This window comes from Lactuca sativa, chromosome 4, assembly GCF_002870075.4.
Source record: "Lactuca sativa cultivar Salinas chromosome 4, Lsat_Salinas_v11, whole genome shotgun sequence".
NCBI classification, from domain to species: Eukaryota; Viridiplantae; Streptophyta; class Magnoliopsida; order Asterales; family Asteraceae; genus Lactuca; species Lactuca sativa.
This window is the reverse complement of record NC_056626.2, coordinates 106,111,702-106,127,431: the sequence shown is the minus strand read 5'-3', so window position 1 is coordinate 106,127,431 and position 15,730 is coordinate 106,111,702. Positions and strand designations below refer to the sequence as shown.

At 35.4% G+C, this 15,730-nt stretch overlaps 1 protein-coding gene and 1 non-coding gene across 2 annotated transcripts; one reads left to right on the top strand and one right to left on the bottom strand.

Annotated features, from left to right (window-relative positions):
- The first annotated feature begins 7,007 nt into the window (after positions 1-7,007).
- LOC111886168 (ATP-dependent 6-phosphofructokinase 2) lies at positions 7,008-9,105 on the top strand. The gene is made up of 2 exons (XM_023882399.3): positions 7,008-7,928; positions 8,096-9,105. The coding sequence occupies exons 1-2, from the start codon at positions 7,257-7,259 to the stop codon at positions 8,912-8,914; spliced, it is 1,491 nt and encodes a 496-aa protein (XP_023738167.2). The 5' UTR covers positions 7,008-7,256; the 3' UTR covers positions 8,915-9,105.
- On the bottom strand, positions 7,992-8,064 carry TRNAF-GAA (transfer RNA phenylalanine (anticodon GAA)). The gene has a single exon. It is a non-coding gene; the product is annotated as a tRNA-Phe (tRNA).
- Positions 9,106-15,730: the final 6,625 nt, after the last annotated feature.

Below are 15,730 nucleotides of genomic sequence, written 5' to 3'. Positions count from 1 at the left end.
AACATACTTGAATAAAACGAGACCAATAATTAGCTTCTTGGTAACCTTGTGACTTTCCCTGATCCAAGCGTGAGTCCTGTGCTTCCAGTAGTATAGATATCTACTACTATTCACACCTACTCATACTCATCCCAAGTATTTTCTCGTAGTCCCCAAGTCCTAAAATCATAAAACAATTTAACACATACGAATGTGTCTAATTAATCATACAAATTTTTTTCCTAGACTCTACTAGGACTTCTTCCATGCACATCTTCACTCATCAATTCTACTTTAACTTGGTTAGTGATGGAAATTCCAGACGATGGGACAACTTCAAGAATTACACCAATAGTTCCATCATCCTGCCAATCGAAGGTGTACTTCAGACGTACCGTACTCCTTTAAACGTATTGTTATTTTATCAGAAATAAACTAAAGGCAAGATACCACCTTCGATATCTTCCGATAGGTGTCACTCAATACATCAGATAACCAAAACCAGGGTTTATATTAATTCTTGAAACTATTACCCAAAAGTTCAAGTTCAACCTATACTATGCCTCTAATAGGCTACACTTCCTGATACAAACTATATCTTGATATGAAGTCTTCATTCTTGAATCCTCGCGTTGTTTTCTGATTCATCGAGGATCATGTGGAATGCCTTTGGCTTTGCTGGTTCATTCTTCTTTGGGCAATCTCTAGAAAAATGCCCTTCTTTGTTACATCCGTAGCACACATTCTTGTCGGATGTGCACTTGTTGGCGTAATGACCTTTCATTCCACATTTGTAGCAAGTCACCTCTTCGTCGTATCTCTCATAACGCTTTAGTGGTACAATTGCCTTTGTAGCTTCTTCCCTCTTTGGGCAGCCCTGCTTGAAGTGACCTTCTTCATTACATTCGTAACATACCCTTTCATTGAATGTACATTCATCGGCGTAATGCCCATGCTTTCCACACTTAAAACATGTCACCTCCTCGCCACTTTTTCTAGAGTTTTTCGTTTTGCATTTCTCGCACCATTTTTCTTTACCTCCTCTTTGTCTAGACTTCGAGAACATGTTGCTCTTGTTAGACCTTGAAGACCCCTCAAATTTCCTCTTCTTTCCAACTTCAACCTTGTTGGCGATACTACCATTGATCACTTCTCCGACTGACTTAGCAACCCCGATAGTTGTCCCAAGAGTAGGTTCTTGGCGTACTGGCACAGTATGTTCTTCCTTACTTTGTTGAAGTAAACGCCTTGTTCCTTCCATCTGATGATCCAACATCATTCGCACCATTGCGTATACTCCCGCCATCGTGATTGGCTCAGGTGCAACTATTAGTTCTGGTGCACTCCCAATCACGTGTGGCTCAGGCTACGGGTTATCGTTTCCCAATCCATTTTGCGTGCTTGCCATTTCGATCTATACACCAAATTAGGCGAACTTAGATCCTCAATCACGATAGATTTTCAAATCATCCTTATCACTCTGAAACGTGTACATGCTAGTTCTAATATTGTAACCGTACGCTTAGAATCCTAAACACATAAGGTTTCCAGATTTGGTTGGCAACAGACCATAGATCCGAACAAACAATATCATATATGACAAACATATAGCATTTAGCACATAAAAGCATTTTAGGCATCTTTCCTAAAACATACTAGTGCTCGTGCCTAAAATATGGCAGACACTCATCTCACAATCTTCACTTAGCATTCTAAGTTTAAGTTTAGAAATAAATCCATATTCCTAGTTCGCTTAAACTAATGCTCTAATACCAACTGTGACATCCCCAATTTCAAGGCCAGAAAAGACCGATCTGTTTATGCTTTATTTTTAAAATCAGAGTAATCTTTTACAGAAAACAGTTGCAAAATTTATTCCCAAAACAAAATATGATAAGAATTTATCAAAGCATTTATTTAAAGAAATGTATTTTCATTATATAACAAAATCTCGGGATGTCATGTTCAATACAGACCAAAAGCATAAACAGAACAAAATAGATCTTACAACAGTTATTCATAACTACTGGCCTATAATCCAAAATCTCTCGTTATGTCAGCCAACTTATGCTCTCGTGCCATAACTTGTAATACAAAGAAAAGTGAGTAGGTCAGGCTTGGGAGCCTGGTGAGCATATAGGATTTTCATCCCACAATGTTATATTATATATATATATATATATATATATATATATATATATATATATATATATATATATATATATATATATTAGAACTCACAAACTTATATAATTTCACCATATGAAACAACTCTTGTCCCACCCTATCGATCCTCACAATGACACGATCTAATCCCTCGTATCAAATTTTACCTTTTTACCTAATCCCTACTCATGGATCTAAAACTAACCTCTTGATGCATACGTTGGGCGTACGAAGATCTACGCGAGGCGTAGTTCGGATGGGGTTGCCAGCTGGCGAAGTCTCGGTAGAGCTACGTGGCCGTCTCTCGGACCACCCGAGATCGATGTACGCTGAGTGTACTCTTGGTACGCTGGGCGTACCGGGTGGATAGGATCGGACGTATCATGGCTTCAGATATTATCCGAATTTATAATTTTTATAAATATATTTTAATTATTTAAAAAATTTAGAAACTCATATCTTTATCATACGAGCTCCGTTTTTGACGTTATTTATATCCACGCGTAGGTGAGACTATGCTCTACAATTTTCGTTTAGACTCAGTCGTCTAATTTTTAATTTATTTTTTATTATATTATTTTTAGTATGTCGGGACAGAAAAACTCCGTTAGAAATTCATAACTTCTTCATCTGACGTCCGTTTTCGTCTGTCTTTTCACCATTGGACTACTATCGACGAGATCTTCGATTCTCGTTTAGATTGTTTCGGCCAAATATCACTTGATTTCAATTTCAAGATTTTGGTTGTATACCGCTAAGTCGAAACTTAGAAAAATCATAACTTCCTCATACGATGTCAGATTTGGACGTTCTTTTTATGCACACTCTCAGTTTAACGTATTCTACAACTTTTATTTAGTTCGCTAAGGCCAAATATCGCTCTAACGTAAATTCACTATTTACGTCGCGTTGTGTCGTGCCGATTCTGTCGCGAAACTTCGACAGGTCATAACTTATTTGTTATAACTCGGATTTCAGCGTTCTTTATATGCACAGAAACCTTGTGAAATATACTAAACTTGGTTAATATTATTTATTCTAAACACTCTTCTATCAGAAAGTCATTTTTGACGCTTATCGTCTCTAAATTGACTAACCCTGATCTACGGGCATTACAATGAATATAGTTAAAGACCATGATCAATGGTACCATGAATGTAATGAAGGTTTTGCTCGAGGCCATGGAATAAAGGCTCTCAAAGATCGTGCATGTAAAGCCAAACCTGTTGGACATCAAACTAGTTGTCAGTTTTGGTGAACTTTAAGTATTGTAGTGCCCACACAAAACTTAAGTACAAAGAAGGGCTGCTATCGACACCTAGTTTGACCGTCAAGTTAACTGTTGTTCGACACGGGTTACATTCGAACATGGTAGCTCGATGAAGGATCTAAGAAGCATGATTCTTTTGAGAGAGAAACATGTCATACACGAAGCGAGTAACAGAGACATCAGGAAAGTAGTTTAGCGCCCCCAAGTCAATCATGGAGAACTCACGACCGAGGAAGATAATGATTTGCTTAAGAATGTCATGCTAAAAGGTGTTAGAAAAATGTCATCCACATATCAGATTATGTATGCCAAATCTTTTCCCTATCTCAAAACAAAACAAGAGAAGAATCGATTTTACTATGTTGGAACCTGCATTTTACAACACGAGTGGTGAATCGTTGGAACCAAGCCCAAAGGGTTTGTTTGAAATAATAGAGAGACTTATGCATGTGGCAGACATGATGTGGCATGGTAGGATCAATGAATCTCAGTGGCTGATACATAAAAATTATTTCAAATAAGTAACTGTGCAAAAACAACGAACAATCAAATATTTGGGTACGCGAGATCTCATAGTCACAACCCCTGCTAGTATGATATACATAAGCAGCGTGTTGATCGGGTATAACTATCGGTTTTTGGGTAGTTCGTTTTTTTAAAGTAATAATAACCAATATTTGACCTATATTGCACTCCGAGTATTGGGGTTTGGGTATATTGGGTTTTAATTCGGGTATACCCAAAACTTACCCATAATTTTTTTGATATGTTTGGCTTCATAAACTAACTGCATTATTTGAGTACAAGATCCTGTTTTTATATTATACCACTTTTTGCTAAATTGAGGTCCATAGAAAAACTAGTAAAATCTCATTTTTTAGGTAAATTTTTTGTCATATTGTTTAGTTATGTGTTCAATTGATTTTGGTCAAACAAACTCCCTTTGTCTCAAATTAAGTGATTTTTATTTAATCTTCAATATTTCACCACAATAAACCCACTACCATCAATAACCACAAAGAGGAAAAATTATACAAATCAACATAAGGATTTGAATTGTAAAAAAAGGCCTCTTAGCGCATATGATAATTGGGCATGGATGCTACTAAACGCTTCAAGCACTACTAAGAACACAGGTAAATTTGTATGTTAGCTACTAACTAATTCAATGTAATTTTTCGAACTTCATCCTCTTCTTGTCATTCCAAAAAAAAACCTTAAAAAACCGGGTATACCCGAACCAAATTAACTTTGGGTTAACCAAATACCTAAATTTTCATACCTAAAACCCGATATACCCGAATTGAGAACAGGCGATTTATTGGTTTCAGTTATTTTCAACAGGCTTATGCACAAGTAGGATGTTCAAAGCAATTTCTAATAAACATAAGTGTTTTGCTTTTATTATCAAACCAATTTCCCAAAAATGATATTTCATGAATACACACATACGTATAGTATTCGAGTAGCAACAAATCATTTAAGGAAACCTTAACAAAATGCAAATTAAGGTAGGGGATGTGTGTTCTTGGTAACTCACATTTTCCAAAGTTTCCCAAGTCATACCTTTCGTCAATGAAAGCCCACCCCAAACTCCACCAATATAATACAAGGTAGATCACTAAAATGACCAAAATACCCATAGTATTGAAACAATCCCAAACTCTCTAGTTATTCATTATTCAACTAATAAGAGTAATGCAGTTGAATCATATCAAACAAATGAGCCAAACCTTGCAAACTAGAATTGACCCTTAATAAAATGTTCTAAGTGTCGTGTAAGATTCGGGGACGCATCGCATCACGAAGCAACTTCATGTTTTTTGGACAATGAACTTAGAGTACGTGTTGTGTTCGATACATCTACACGATGCATTCTGTGCTGCAAAATACCAATTCCATTATTTGGTGACATTTAAGCCATACCAATTCTTCTTAAACCGATGACTTGTCAAAATACACATTGGTACTACCCCTATGAGTTTCCAAACACCATTAATATACATTTACTCATACAAAACACACTAAATCAATCCATTAAGTCTTAACAATAAATCATGGCATTTATTGATCATTTAACTTCTCTATATGGACTTAAGTGCTTAATGTAACCAAAATCCCATTAGTGTTCCTTGAACACATTCCAACCATTTCAAACAACCAGATCATTAGTTTAGATGCATTTAACATATTTATTCTAATCCATTCCATTAATGAATTCAGTTTTAACTATGAGATCATAATTCCATCCACATCTTAAGTATTAATTCATGAATATCAGCACCCCTTACATGAATAGATATTATCTTACTAAGTGGTAACTATCAATCAAATAATAATCCCCAAGTCCAAAGCATCACAACTTAATTCTATCATTTCATTGAGTTTATGCATCCTTGGACGATTTATTGCAACAAACCACATATATAATAATAGAATCATTCTAATAAAATCTCCATAATTCATAATTTTATATTTGAATCCAACTCCATGGCTAGAGACTAGAGTACAACTCATTATTGCCATGATACAACCCAACATGAGATTGGGTCTTGAATTACTCACTACACTATTGATGACAGATTGCAATCATCCAAGGAAAAAAATGACAATTACATGGTGTTCTAAAGAGTAATCCAACACTCATAATCCGCAATTTGAATCTAGGGTTCATACTTAGAATTTTCATCCAAAACACCAAATTTATCAAGTGAATGATAGACTGTAGAGCCACATCAAGTATCTAGAAAGGAAACTTGCATGAGTCAATTAAATTGGTCAACTTTACGACCAAACACACATTCATTATTTGACATTTTTAGTCTCGAACTTCCAAACGTTTTGAATTTCAACTTTCACCCATTTCATCCACCAGTTGAACTAGTTTTATGATTCATTATTATAATTCACAAAAGTCACGGGCCAAAGTCATACCAAGCAAAAATAATAAAAATTGTATTATATGTGACACATACATTAACATAAGTAAGATTTTTGTAAGTTAACGAAAGGAAGTTCAAATAATTAAAAACGTATAATATGTGACCCGACTCATATGTAGGAAACGTACATAAAAATAAGCATGAAAACGTAAAAAAAAATTATGTTAAAACATAGACAAACTCGAATTTATACCGACACGTACATTAAAAAAACAATTAATTTTTTTAAAAGCAACGAACAAAAGTTCTAAATTTATGTCAAAACAATTTATGCTGAAACGTTGATCGCTTCTAATTTATATCGACACATACGGAAATTTAGAAAGTCGAAGGGATGATAATTACAAAAAGAAAAAAAATAAAATAGATTGCATATATAACGGGAGATAAAACAAAAAGTTAGCAGATGAAAGAGTAAATTTGATATTTTTCAACGTTCAAACACAATAATGAAAATTTTATTTTAAAATGTAAAGGGTTGAAATATGTCGATCTACAAAATATAAGAATTATAGCAATAGCAAATTAGTAGTCCGCCAAAAACTATAAATTGAAAAGCAAATTAGTAGAGATAATGATTTTGTTGATGGGTTTAAAGTGTTTTTTTTGAGAGAGTTCAATTTTTCCTAATAAAAAATATCAACAAAAAAAAACTCAGTACTAAAAACGAAACTTTTGAACCATTCACCCAACTTAGGGCAAAACTACTTGACCATTCTTGCAATTTTGTCACAAAATAACTATCATCATTTAATTTTAATTGAATAGACACGCACGACATGTTATGCCGGGAGTTGGTATTTGACCACCAAGAAGACGGATTTGAAATTCCAGTTGCTGTGTATTCTCGTGCCACACTGCAGGTTAGCCACGTATTATCCACGCTATAACATGATATCATGCCACGTAGACACTTCGCCCCCTCCATCCTTTTTCTCTTTCTTTTTCTCCTTCTTCCTTCCGTCCAACTCTTTCCACTTCCGGCAACCATGAACGAGAACGCCCCACCAAAAACCCACCAAGACGGCCAACCGCTTGAAAGCTTCACCATCAATGCAACCCTGGTACGCCTTCCCCACCTAACCGACTACCTTCCTCACCTCAAACCTCAAACAACCCCATTAGAATCCAACCATTTTTACCACCCCTCCGACGAATTCTACCTCTCCCACTCCGACGTCATCATCCGCCGGACCATCTACGACCTCTCCACCACCTCCCTCTCCTCCTCCTCCCCTCACTTATCCTACCCTCGTGCTGGACCCCGTAAACAGATATTCTACAACCCCCAAAACGTCAGAGCCGCCATTGTTACTTGCGGAGGCCTCTGCCCCGGCCTTAACACTGTCATCCGGGAGCTGGTTGTCGGGTTGTCGGAGGAATATGGAGTCCCGGAGATCTTCGGAATCAAAGCGGGTTACCGTGGGTTTTATTCCATGGATCCTGTTAAGCTTGATGTGAAGATGGTTCATAACTGGCACAAAAGAGGAGGCACTGTACTTGAGACCTCTAGAGGTGGATTTGATCTTCACAAGATCGTCAATGCCATTGAAGAACATGGATATAATCAGGTCTTAATTCTTCACTTTCCTTGATTTGTTAACACAAAAAAAAAACGTTATAGAAAAAAATAATGCGGTGAACGTGGATCGAACACGTGACCTTCAGATCTTCAGTCTGACGCTCTCCCAACTGAGCTATCCCCGCTGTTGATGTAACTGTTGCTATGAACATACAGGTGTACATAATTGGTGGAGATGGAACTCTACGTGGAGCCGTGAAAATATTCAACGAAATCCGTCACCGGAAACTCCACATCGGCGTCGCCGCCATCCCCAAAACAGTCGATAACGACGTGGGAATCATCGACAGATCATTCGGGTTCCAAACAGCCGTGGAAAAGGCTCAACAAGCCATCAGCGCAGCTCACGTGGAGGCCGAAAGTGCACCCAACGGCATCGGCCTTGTCAAACTCATGGGTCGAACCACCGGCCACATCGCCCTCAATGCAACCCTAAGCAGCCGAGACGTAGACTGTTGCTTAATCCCGGAAAACCCTTTTTACTTAGAAGGCAAAGGAGGTCTGTTCGAGTTTCTTGACGAACGGTTAGCACAAAATGGTCATGCGGTGGTGGTGGTGGCGGAAGGGGCTGGGCAAGATATGATTCCGAGAACTGATGCCGCCTCCCAGAAGGATGAATCCGGGAATCCGGTGTTTTTGGATGTCGGAGTGTGGTTGAAAGGGGAGTTGAAGCGGTGGTGGGAGAGGGATCATAAGGATGAGTTGTTTACAGTGAAGTATATTGATCCGACGTATATGATTAGGGCTGTTACTGCTAATGCTACTGATAATTTGTATTGTACGCTTTTGGCACACTCGGCGATTCATGGTGTAATGGCGGGGTATACGGGGTTTGTGGCGGGTCCGATTAATGGGAATTATGCGTATATTCCGATGGATGAGATTTCGGTGACGAAGAATGAAGTGAATACGAAGGATCATAATTGGGCCTGGGTTAGATCTGTCACAACTCAACCTGATTTTGTGAGGAGTTGAGAACTCTGTTGAACAGTTGAAAGATTTGGTTTTACTTTTACAGCATTTTTCAGTTTTTTTTTTTTTTTTTTTTCAAGCGAAAAATGAAGTTCTTTTGACATGTCTTTTTGTGTATTTGTTTGCTGTTGGTATACGTTGTATGGAATTAGGATACGTCAAATAGGTTATCTTATAGAGTTGATTATTAAAATGATCTGATGTGGTAATGATATAAGGTCATCACAATCACAATCACAACCAGAATTTAATTTAATAGAATAAATTTGAATAATATAAGGTCATCCACAATCACAACCAAAATTTAATTTAATAGAATAAATTTGAATATAATATAGAGGAGAGAGAATGTTGAGTTTAATTACCATTCAACGGTTGAATAGAATGTATAGTGAAAAGCTGTGGGTTTTTTTATGAATTTAATTCAATATGTATACTCTCTATGAGTTTAATGCATTAGAGATGACCTAATACAAACTTCTATCTAAAAAAGACGAAATATTTTATGATAAGGCACAAAATGTTGAGTGTTATATATATCCAGCAGTTTCATTGGAACTGTATCAATCTCTTAAATTTTTGTTAAAGCATACGGTATGGGTTTGGTTTTGCTTGTTATTGTCAATGTGGACATGCCATAACGACGTGGTAACGAGGGAATCCCCCCCCCCCCCCCCCCCCCCCCTACTCGTTACGGGGCATCTTGTTGTCGTTACCACCGGATGAAACACCTAAATTTCGAAGTTTAGGCCATTTGACCGTTGCCGACTTGATTAAATAAAAAATATATATTTTTTCTAATTATAAGTACATTTCATACATATTTTCATTCTTTTTTTCTATACTTCAACAACAACAAATAAAGCAAAACCCAAACACTCCAACACAACCATCCGTTGAAACACAAACGGGAGGGAGAGGGAAAACTATAGCGGTTGACATGGAAAATAAGAAAGCTCTACATTGGTGGACACCGGATGAAGAAAATGTTTTGGCGCAAGCGTTGCGTGGTACTTCAAAAGACCAATGTCGTGGAAATAGGATGAAGCAAGATGCTTATTGGGAGGCGGTGTGCAAAAAACTTCACACTATATTGAAGAAAAAACTATATCGCAATACGGACATACTTAGTAGTAAATGGTATCAAATTAGCAACCAGTGCACAAAATCCAATTGTATTTACAACCGACTTAGGATGCAACAACAAAGCGGAACCAATGACGTGGATTTGTCAAAGTTGCAAAAGAACAATATCGGGTCGAGATGGGACATATGTTTGAGTTCGAGAAAGCATGGGAACTGGTGCGATTTGATCCAATGTGGAATAAAACTCATACGTCATAGTAAAATGTTTATGTATTAGGTTTAATTAATATTGTCTTTTAATGTTGTTTTTCTTGTAATCTTAGTTTTAGTTTTTTAAAAATTATGTCTTTTTTTTTGTTTTTTTAATATTATGTTTTATACAGAATATATTTTATTTAGATATTATGTTTTATTTAAAATATATTACTTTTTTAAAACAAAAATAAATTATGGAAAAAAATAAAAATGAAACTAAAAAAAATTTACGACATGAAAAAATGTTGGTGTTACATCTTGTTATAATATGATGACCATTTCACCACTTGGTGTTATAACACCATTGTTTATGTGGCATGTGAGGTGGCACCAATTTGGTGTTATGACTAGTTGCACATACCCAATACTCTTAGAACCAGAGTAGGAAAAAATGATAGTTTTGTTAATTAGTAGTTCGATTTCTTAAAAACTTATGGATGTTCATTTTTGGTTATGATCTTATGTATGGTAATCGTGAAAACTAATCATGGGATAATCCACAAGTGGATTTTGAAATTTCTGCACAAAATGAAATTTAGGCATTAAATGAAAGCAATGTTATTGGAATAGAGTGTCAAAAGTTGTGTCATACCGGTATATAATAACAATCCAAAAACAATTAGATTGTCGAAAATAGTGATTTTATACGGTTGATATCAGCTTTTTGGAAAATCGTTAATTAGGCTGGTTGGGCTGCATGGAACAACCGAGCAAACATGCATCATGATTGTCAAAGGCACCTGGTCATATTTCCACCTTAGGCTATCAGACAGTTTGAGCTGTCGATGACCAACTCCATGACGGGACCCCCCCCCCCCCCCTTATAATTTCTAATATGATCATGTTTCCTCCATCCAGGGACTGAGAGGGTTGTAGACACTATTAGACCCAATCCTGACATGTCAGAGGCCTTGTGCGAAAATCAAAATGAGGCCCCATAAATTTTTTATTGTAAAATATTATTAAATAAATTTACTACCACTAAATTCAAAACTCAAAGTTGCTAACAAACATCTCATAAATTTATTACCTCAACATCATGTCTTCACTTATTAGATGTTCCAGCTTCTAGGATCATAGATATTCAGTGGAATATCTTCTTTGTTATCATCATTACCATTTGGTGTGACCATGTCTTCATCTACACAAGGCATATCTTCTGGCATTTACAATACAACTTCTTCTCAATGTTTTTCCAGAACATGATGAACTTCTTCTCTAGGTTTTTCCACAACCTCATCAATGTTTTTTGGCACATGCAATTCATTTTCTTCTTCTCTATGTTCTTCCACAACTGATTCTTCATTACAATGGTGTTCCGACATTTGTTTGACGGTAAATCGATTGATAAATCCGTTTGAATATGAATAAATTATTATTCTTTTTGTTTTCTTTTACGTTTATAACAATTCAGTTCAAAATTTCTAGTTAGAGACATATTTTTTAACAAAAAAAATCAATTTTAATAACTTAACAATATATATTTATAATATTTATCAAAAATTTAATGTTTAAAACGGTTAGAGTAATAAACAAGATTTTTGTTTTCTAATCTTTTAAAGTATCAGACTATATTATATTAATATTAGAAGCAAAAAAATGGGAAGCCCATTGCCACCCTCCCTCGCCCCGACCTTAAAATATGTCAAACATTGAAAAGCTAAAGCTATAAAACATAGTGATAGAGTGATAAAAACAATTCACAAGACATTATACTATATGACCACTCTATACCAAAACATTAAAAAAAACTAAAGCCACAAAACATAGTAATAGAGTCATAAACACACTTCATTATGAATTCAAAAATAAATCATGCAAATAAAAATGAGCATTTAGCCTGGAGAAAAAGAAGTTGAGCACGGTTGGAATTTGGGAAATTTAAAGAGAAAAGATATACTACATGTAGTTAAGGACTCACTTAGAGGACTTAGAGAAGGACAAGTCGACTACCAGCAATTCAACAAAAAATCAAGATTCAAGATAGAAAAACGGCAGTTTACGATGAGAGAGACGAACAATACTGATGATCTACTCACACCGTTATTAGGTTTACAAAAACTACAACATTTTTTTGAACTTATATTAGAAACATATATGTATTTTTTTATATAGATACTTTCATTAAATTGTTGATAAGTTACAGAAATTATGATAAGATTTTGAATTTTTGATTTTTGTTATTTTTTTCACAATTAAATTACTTCGAGATTACAACCAAATGTTACATTCGGTATATAGCTAACTGTTAAACTTCTTTAATAACAATTAAAAATGTATTTTAAAAAATTACCAACACCATTACTATATATTGTCCCTAAATTAGGAGGCCCTGGCGACTAACCACTCGTACACCCCCAGGGATGTAGACACAACTAGAAACTTGAATTTTCAACGACGGATTCAACTACGAAAATAATCCATAGATTTGAAGCTGAGATGGACGGGCTATCTTTAAAGAAAGGAAAAACATGGCCTCCGAGATTGGTAATATGATGAATACTAGATTAAATTTCTTTTAATTTTTCTTTATAATAGATTGGTAATATGAGAGTTATTCAAGGATTTAAATTTTCTTTTATTCAGGTTGGTGCAAGCATGAACAACATTGCACACAAATGGGATTCAACAAGATGCATATGCAGATGGTATGATGGCTAAATATGGAGATGATATTGATAGCCATCATCCGTATGAACATGAACTTTGCGTTGAAGTTACTGAAGGTATTAAGAAAGGAAGATTACTTGGATTTGGCTCTGTATCCACACAAGTTTTCGGTGCCTTCTCAAACAACCCCAAGTAAAACTCCAGAAAACATAGAGGTTTGTTTTTACTTTTTCATTATCCAACTACTTTACTATAACCTGCCCTAGAGCTATTGGAATTCAGTTTGGAAGTACATTGCTATTAGTTGAAGATATGGTTTGATATTTAATTAGGTCGAAACTTGGTTCTTGTTGCACTTAATTGTTTATGGTATTTTTTTCAAGTTGAAAGTAGGTTGCTTTTTGTTGAGATATCTTTTTTCAAGTTGAAAGTATGTTTCTAGTATTAATTATTTATGGCATTTTTTTCAAGTTTAAAGTAGGTTGTTATTTGTTGATATTTTTTCAAGTTGAAAGTACATTGCTTTAATTAAATGACATGACTTGGTGTTTATTTAGGTGTAGACTTGGTTATTGTTGCTTTTAATTGTTTATAGTTTTTTCCAAGTTCAAAGCATGTTGCTATTAATTGAAAGGTATGACTTGATGTTTAATTAAATATTATTTTTCTTTTAATTATTTATATATTTTTTCAAGTTAAAAGTATGTTGCTAGTATTAATTATTTGTAGATTTTTTTCAAGTTGAAAGTATGTTGCTTTTTAATTGAATATATGTTTTGATGTTTAATTAGGTGCAAACATAATTATTGTTGCTTTGTAGGTTTTTGTTGATCGTATACATGAGGAGATAAAGGATGATTTTAGGGCACACTGTGAAAAAATTGAGGCCCAAAAGCAAGAAATTTCCAAGATGTATTATGACATCCTAAAACTCACCCAAAGATGTAACCTACCCAACTAATTAAACTTTGACACCTAATTTTTGTGATTTGGTTTCGTTACTTTGAAATCGATTTAGATTGACACTTGATTTATGTGATGTTTCGATTCTTTGAAATCGAATATGAATCTTTATTTTGCTAGTCGAATGTTGATATTTAATTTAGTTTAGTATAAAAATTGAATTTTATTTTGTTAATTCTGCTCAGCAAAACTAATTATATAAAAGTCCTTAGCGATAGAAATTGTGATGTATTATGTGGGTTACCTATTCTATTCAGCAACAGATTACCGACAGATATTAGCGACGTATTAATGATAGAATCCAGAGGTTCCTTAAGCAATTTTTGTCATTGAAAATCCTTCACAAATCCCTCGCTAAATCCGTCATTGACTATTAGCAACAAGGCTTTTTCGACCAATAATTTCGTCGCTGAAGGCTATCAGCGACAAATTAGGGACAAAATTGTCTGTCAAGTGATACATTTGTTTCTAGTAGTGAGATGGCATTGCCACCACAATGAGGGGAAAGTGTGGGAGGGTGAATGTGTTAATTGGAGATGAGATCACCACCACAATATTAATGAAACCTCCAAATTGAGCCAACTTTGTGTTCTTTAAATGTCAATGATTCTGTTTTGGACCCTTTTCGTAAATGATATAATCTTTCTCTATGGTGCATGGCTCATGTATTATAATGTTTCTCATAAGGTGTTTGATAAAGCGAACATACGTTCATAATATATAGAGGATATGGCCAAAATATTTATCAATCTAGAATATAAGATGACTGGAGGGGCATAAGGGATGAAGAAGGCGACAGAAGTGGGAAATCATATATGTAACATCCCAAAAATTATAAGTAAAGTTTTTGTTTTTAAGTCAACCAAAACCATCAAATATTCATATCAAACCATCAAAAGTATGTCCATGTGAAAATAGTTATCAGAGTACAATCCCAAAATCATAAAAATGATGGACACGGGTGGATGCGTTGCAATTAGGCCGAACCATTCCCTTTCGAACCGGAAGTACCTTAAACATAAACTTAAACCGTAAGCATAAAGCTAAGTGAGTTCCCCAAATACCACATACCATACATCATACATATATATCATACTAAAGCATGTACAAGTCTATTTCACCCCTGAGTCCCTTGCGACTCCTAGAGTCCCTTTCGATTCATCGAGTCCCTTCCGAATCCTTCGGTATCTTTCAACCGATACGGGTCTATTTTACCCTATAGCTAAGCATACAATCATACTAGTAAGAGTCATGAAGACAACAAGCAGATACAGGCATATCAATAAGTATCACAAAGACCACTACCATCCTATAACATAATCCAATGGAATGACATTGGTGCCTTCGACCAACAAGTACAGTGAGGAAACTCACCTTAATATGAAGATAAACAAATCACACTCTCGAACTGCTGCTAAACGGCTCCTCACATTGAACATATCTAAAATTAACCCTAATAAATAATCAGGGTAATAACCCATAATAAATGGTCCAGATTATAATCTAACATGCTAAGGGTAAAAGACCATTTTTCCCTTCCTTTAATTGAACCATCTAACCATGGACCAAACCCATAATGACCTAATGCCCAAAAATGACCCAAATAACCTTTTGGTGAGTATGCCAAGCGTACCACCCCATTACGCTCAGCGTACAAACCTTAACAACAAAGGAAGTCAGGGCTGAACATGTTACATTGAGCGTGCCCAGAGGTTACACCCAATGTACTCCCCTGATGCCCAAAATCCATATTAAGCAGTTAATAACTAAAGTCTAAACGTCTAATTCATAGATCTAGCTCTTGGGAATGTCTCAACTAAGAAAGTTGTGAACTTGATGCCTTTACGTGGCTCAAAGAAGCCCAAAACAATTTCTAACCTTCTAACTTCATATTATGAACAACAA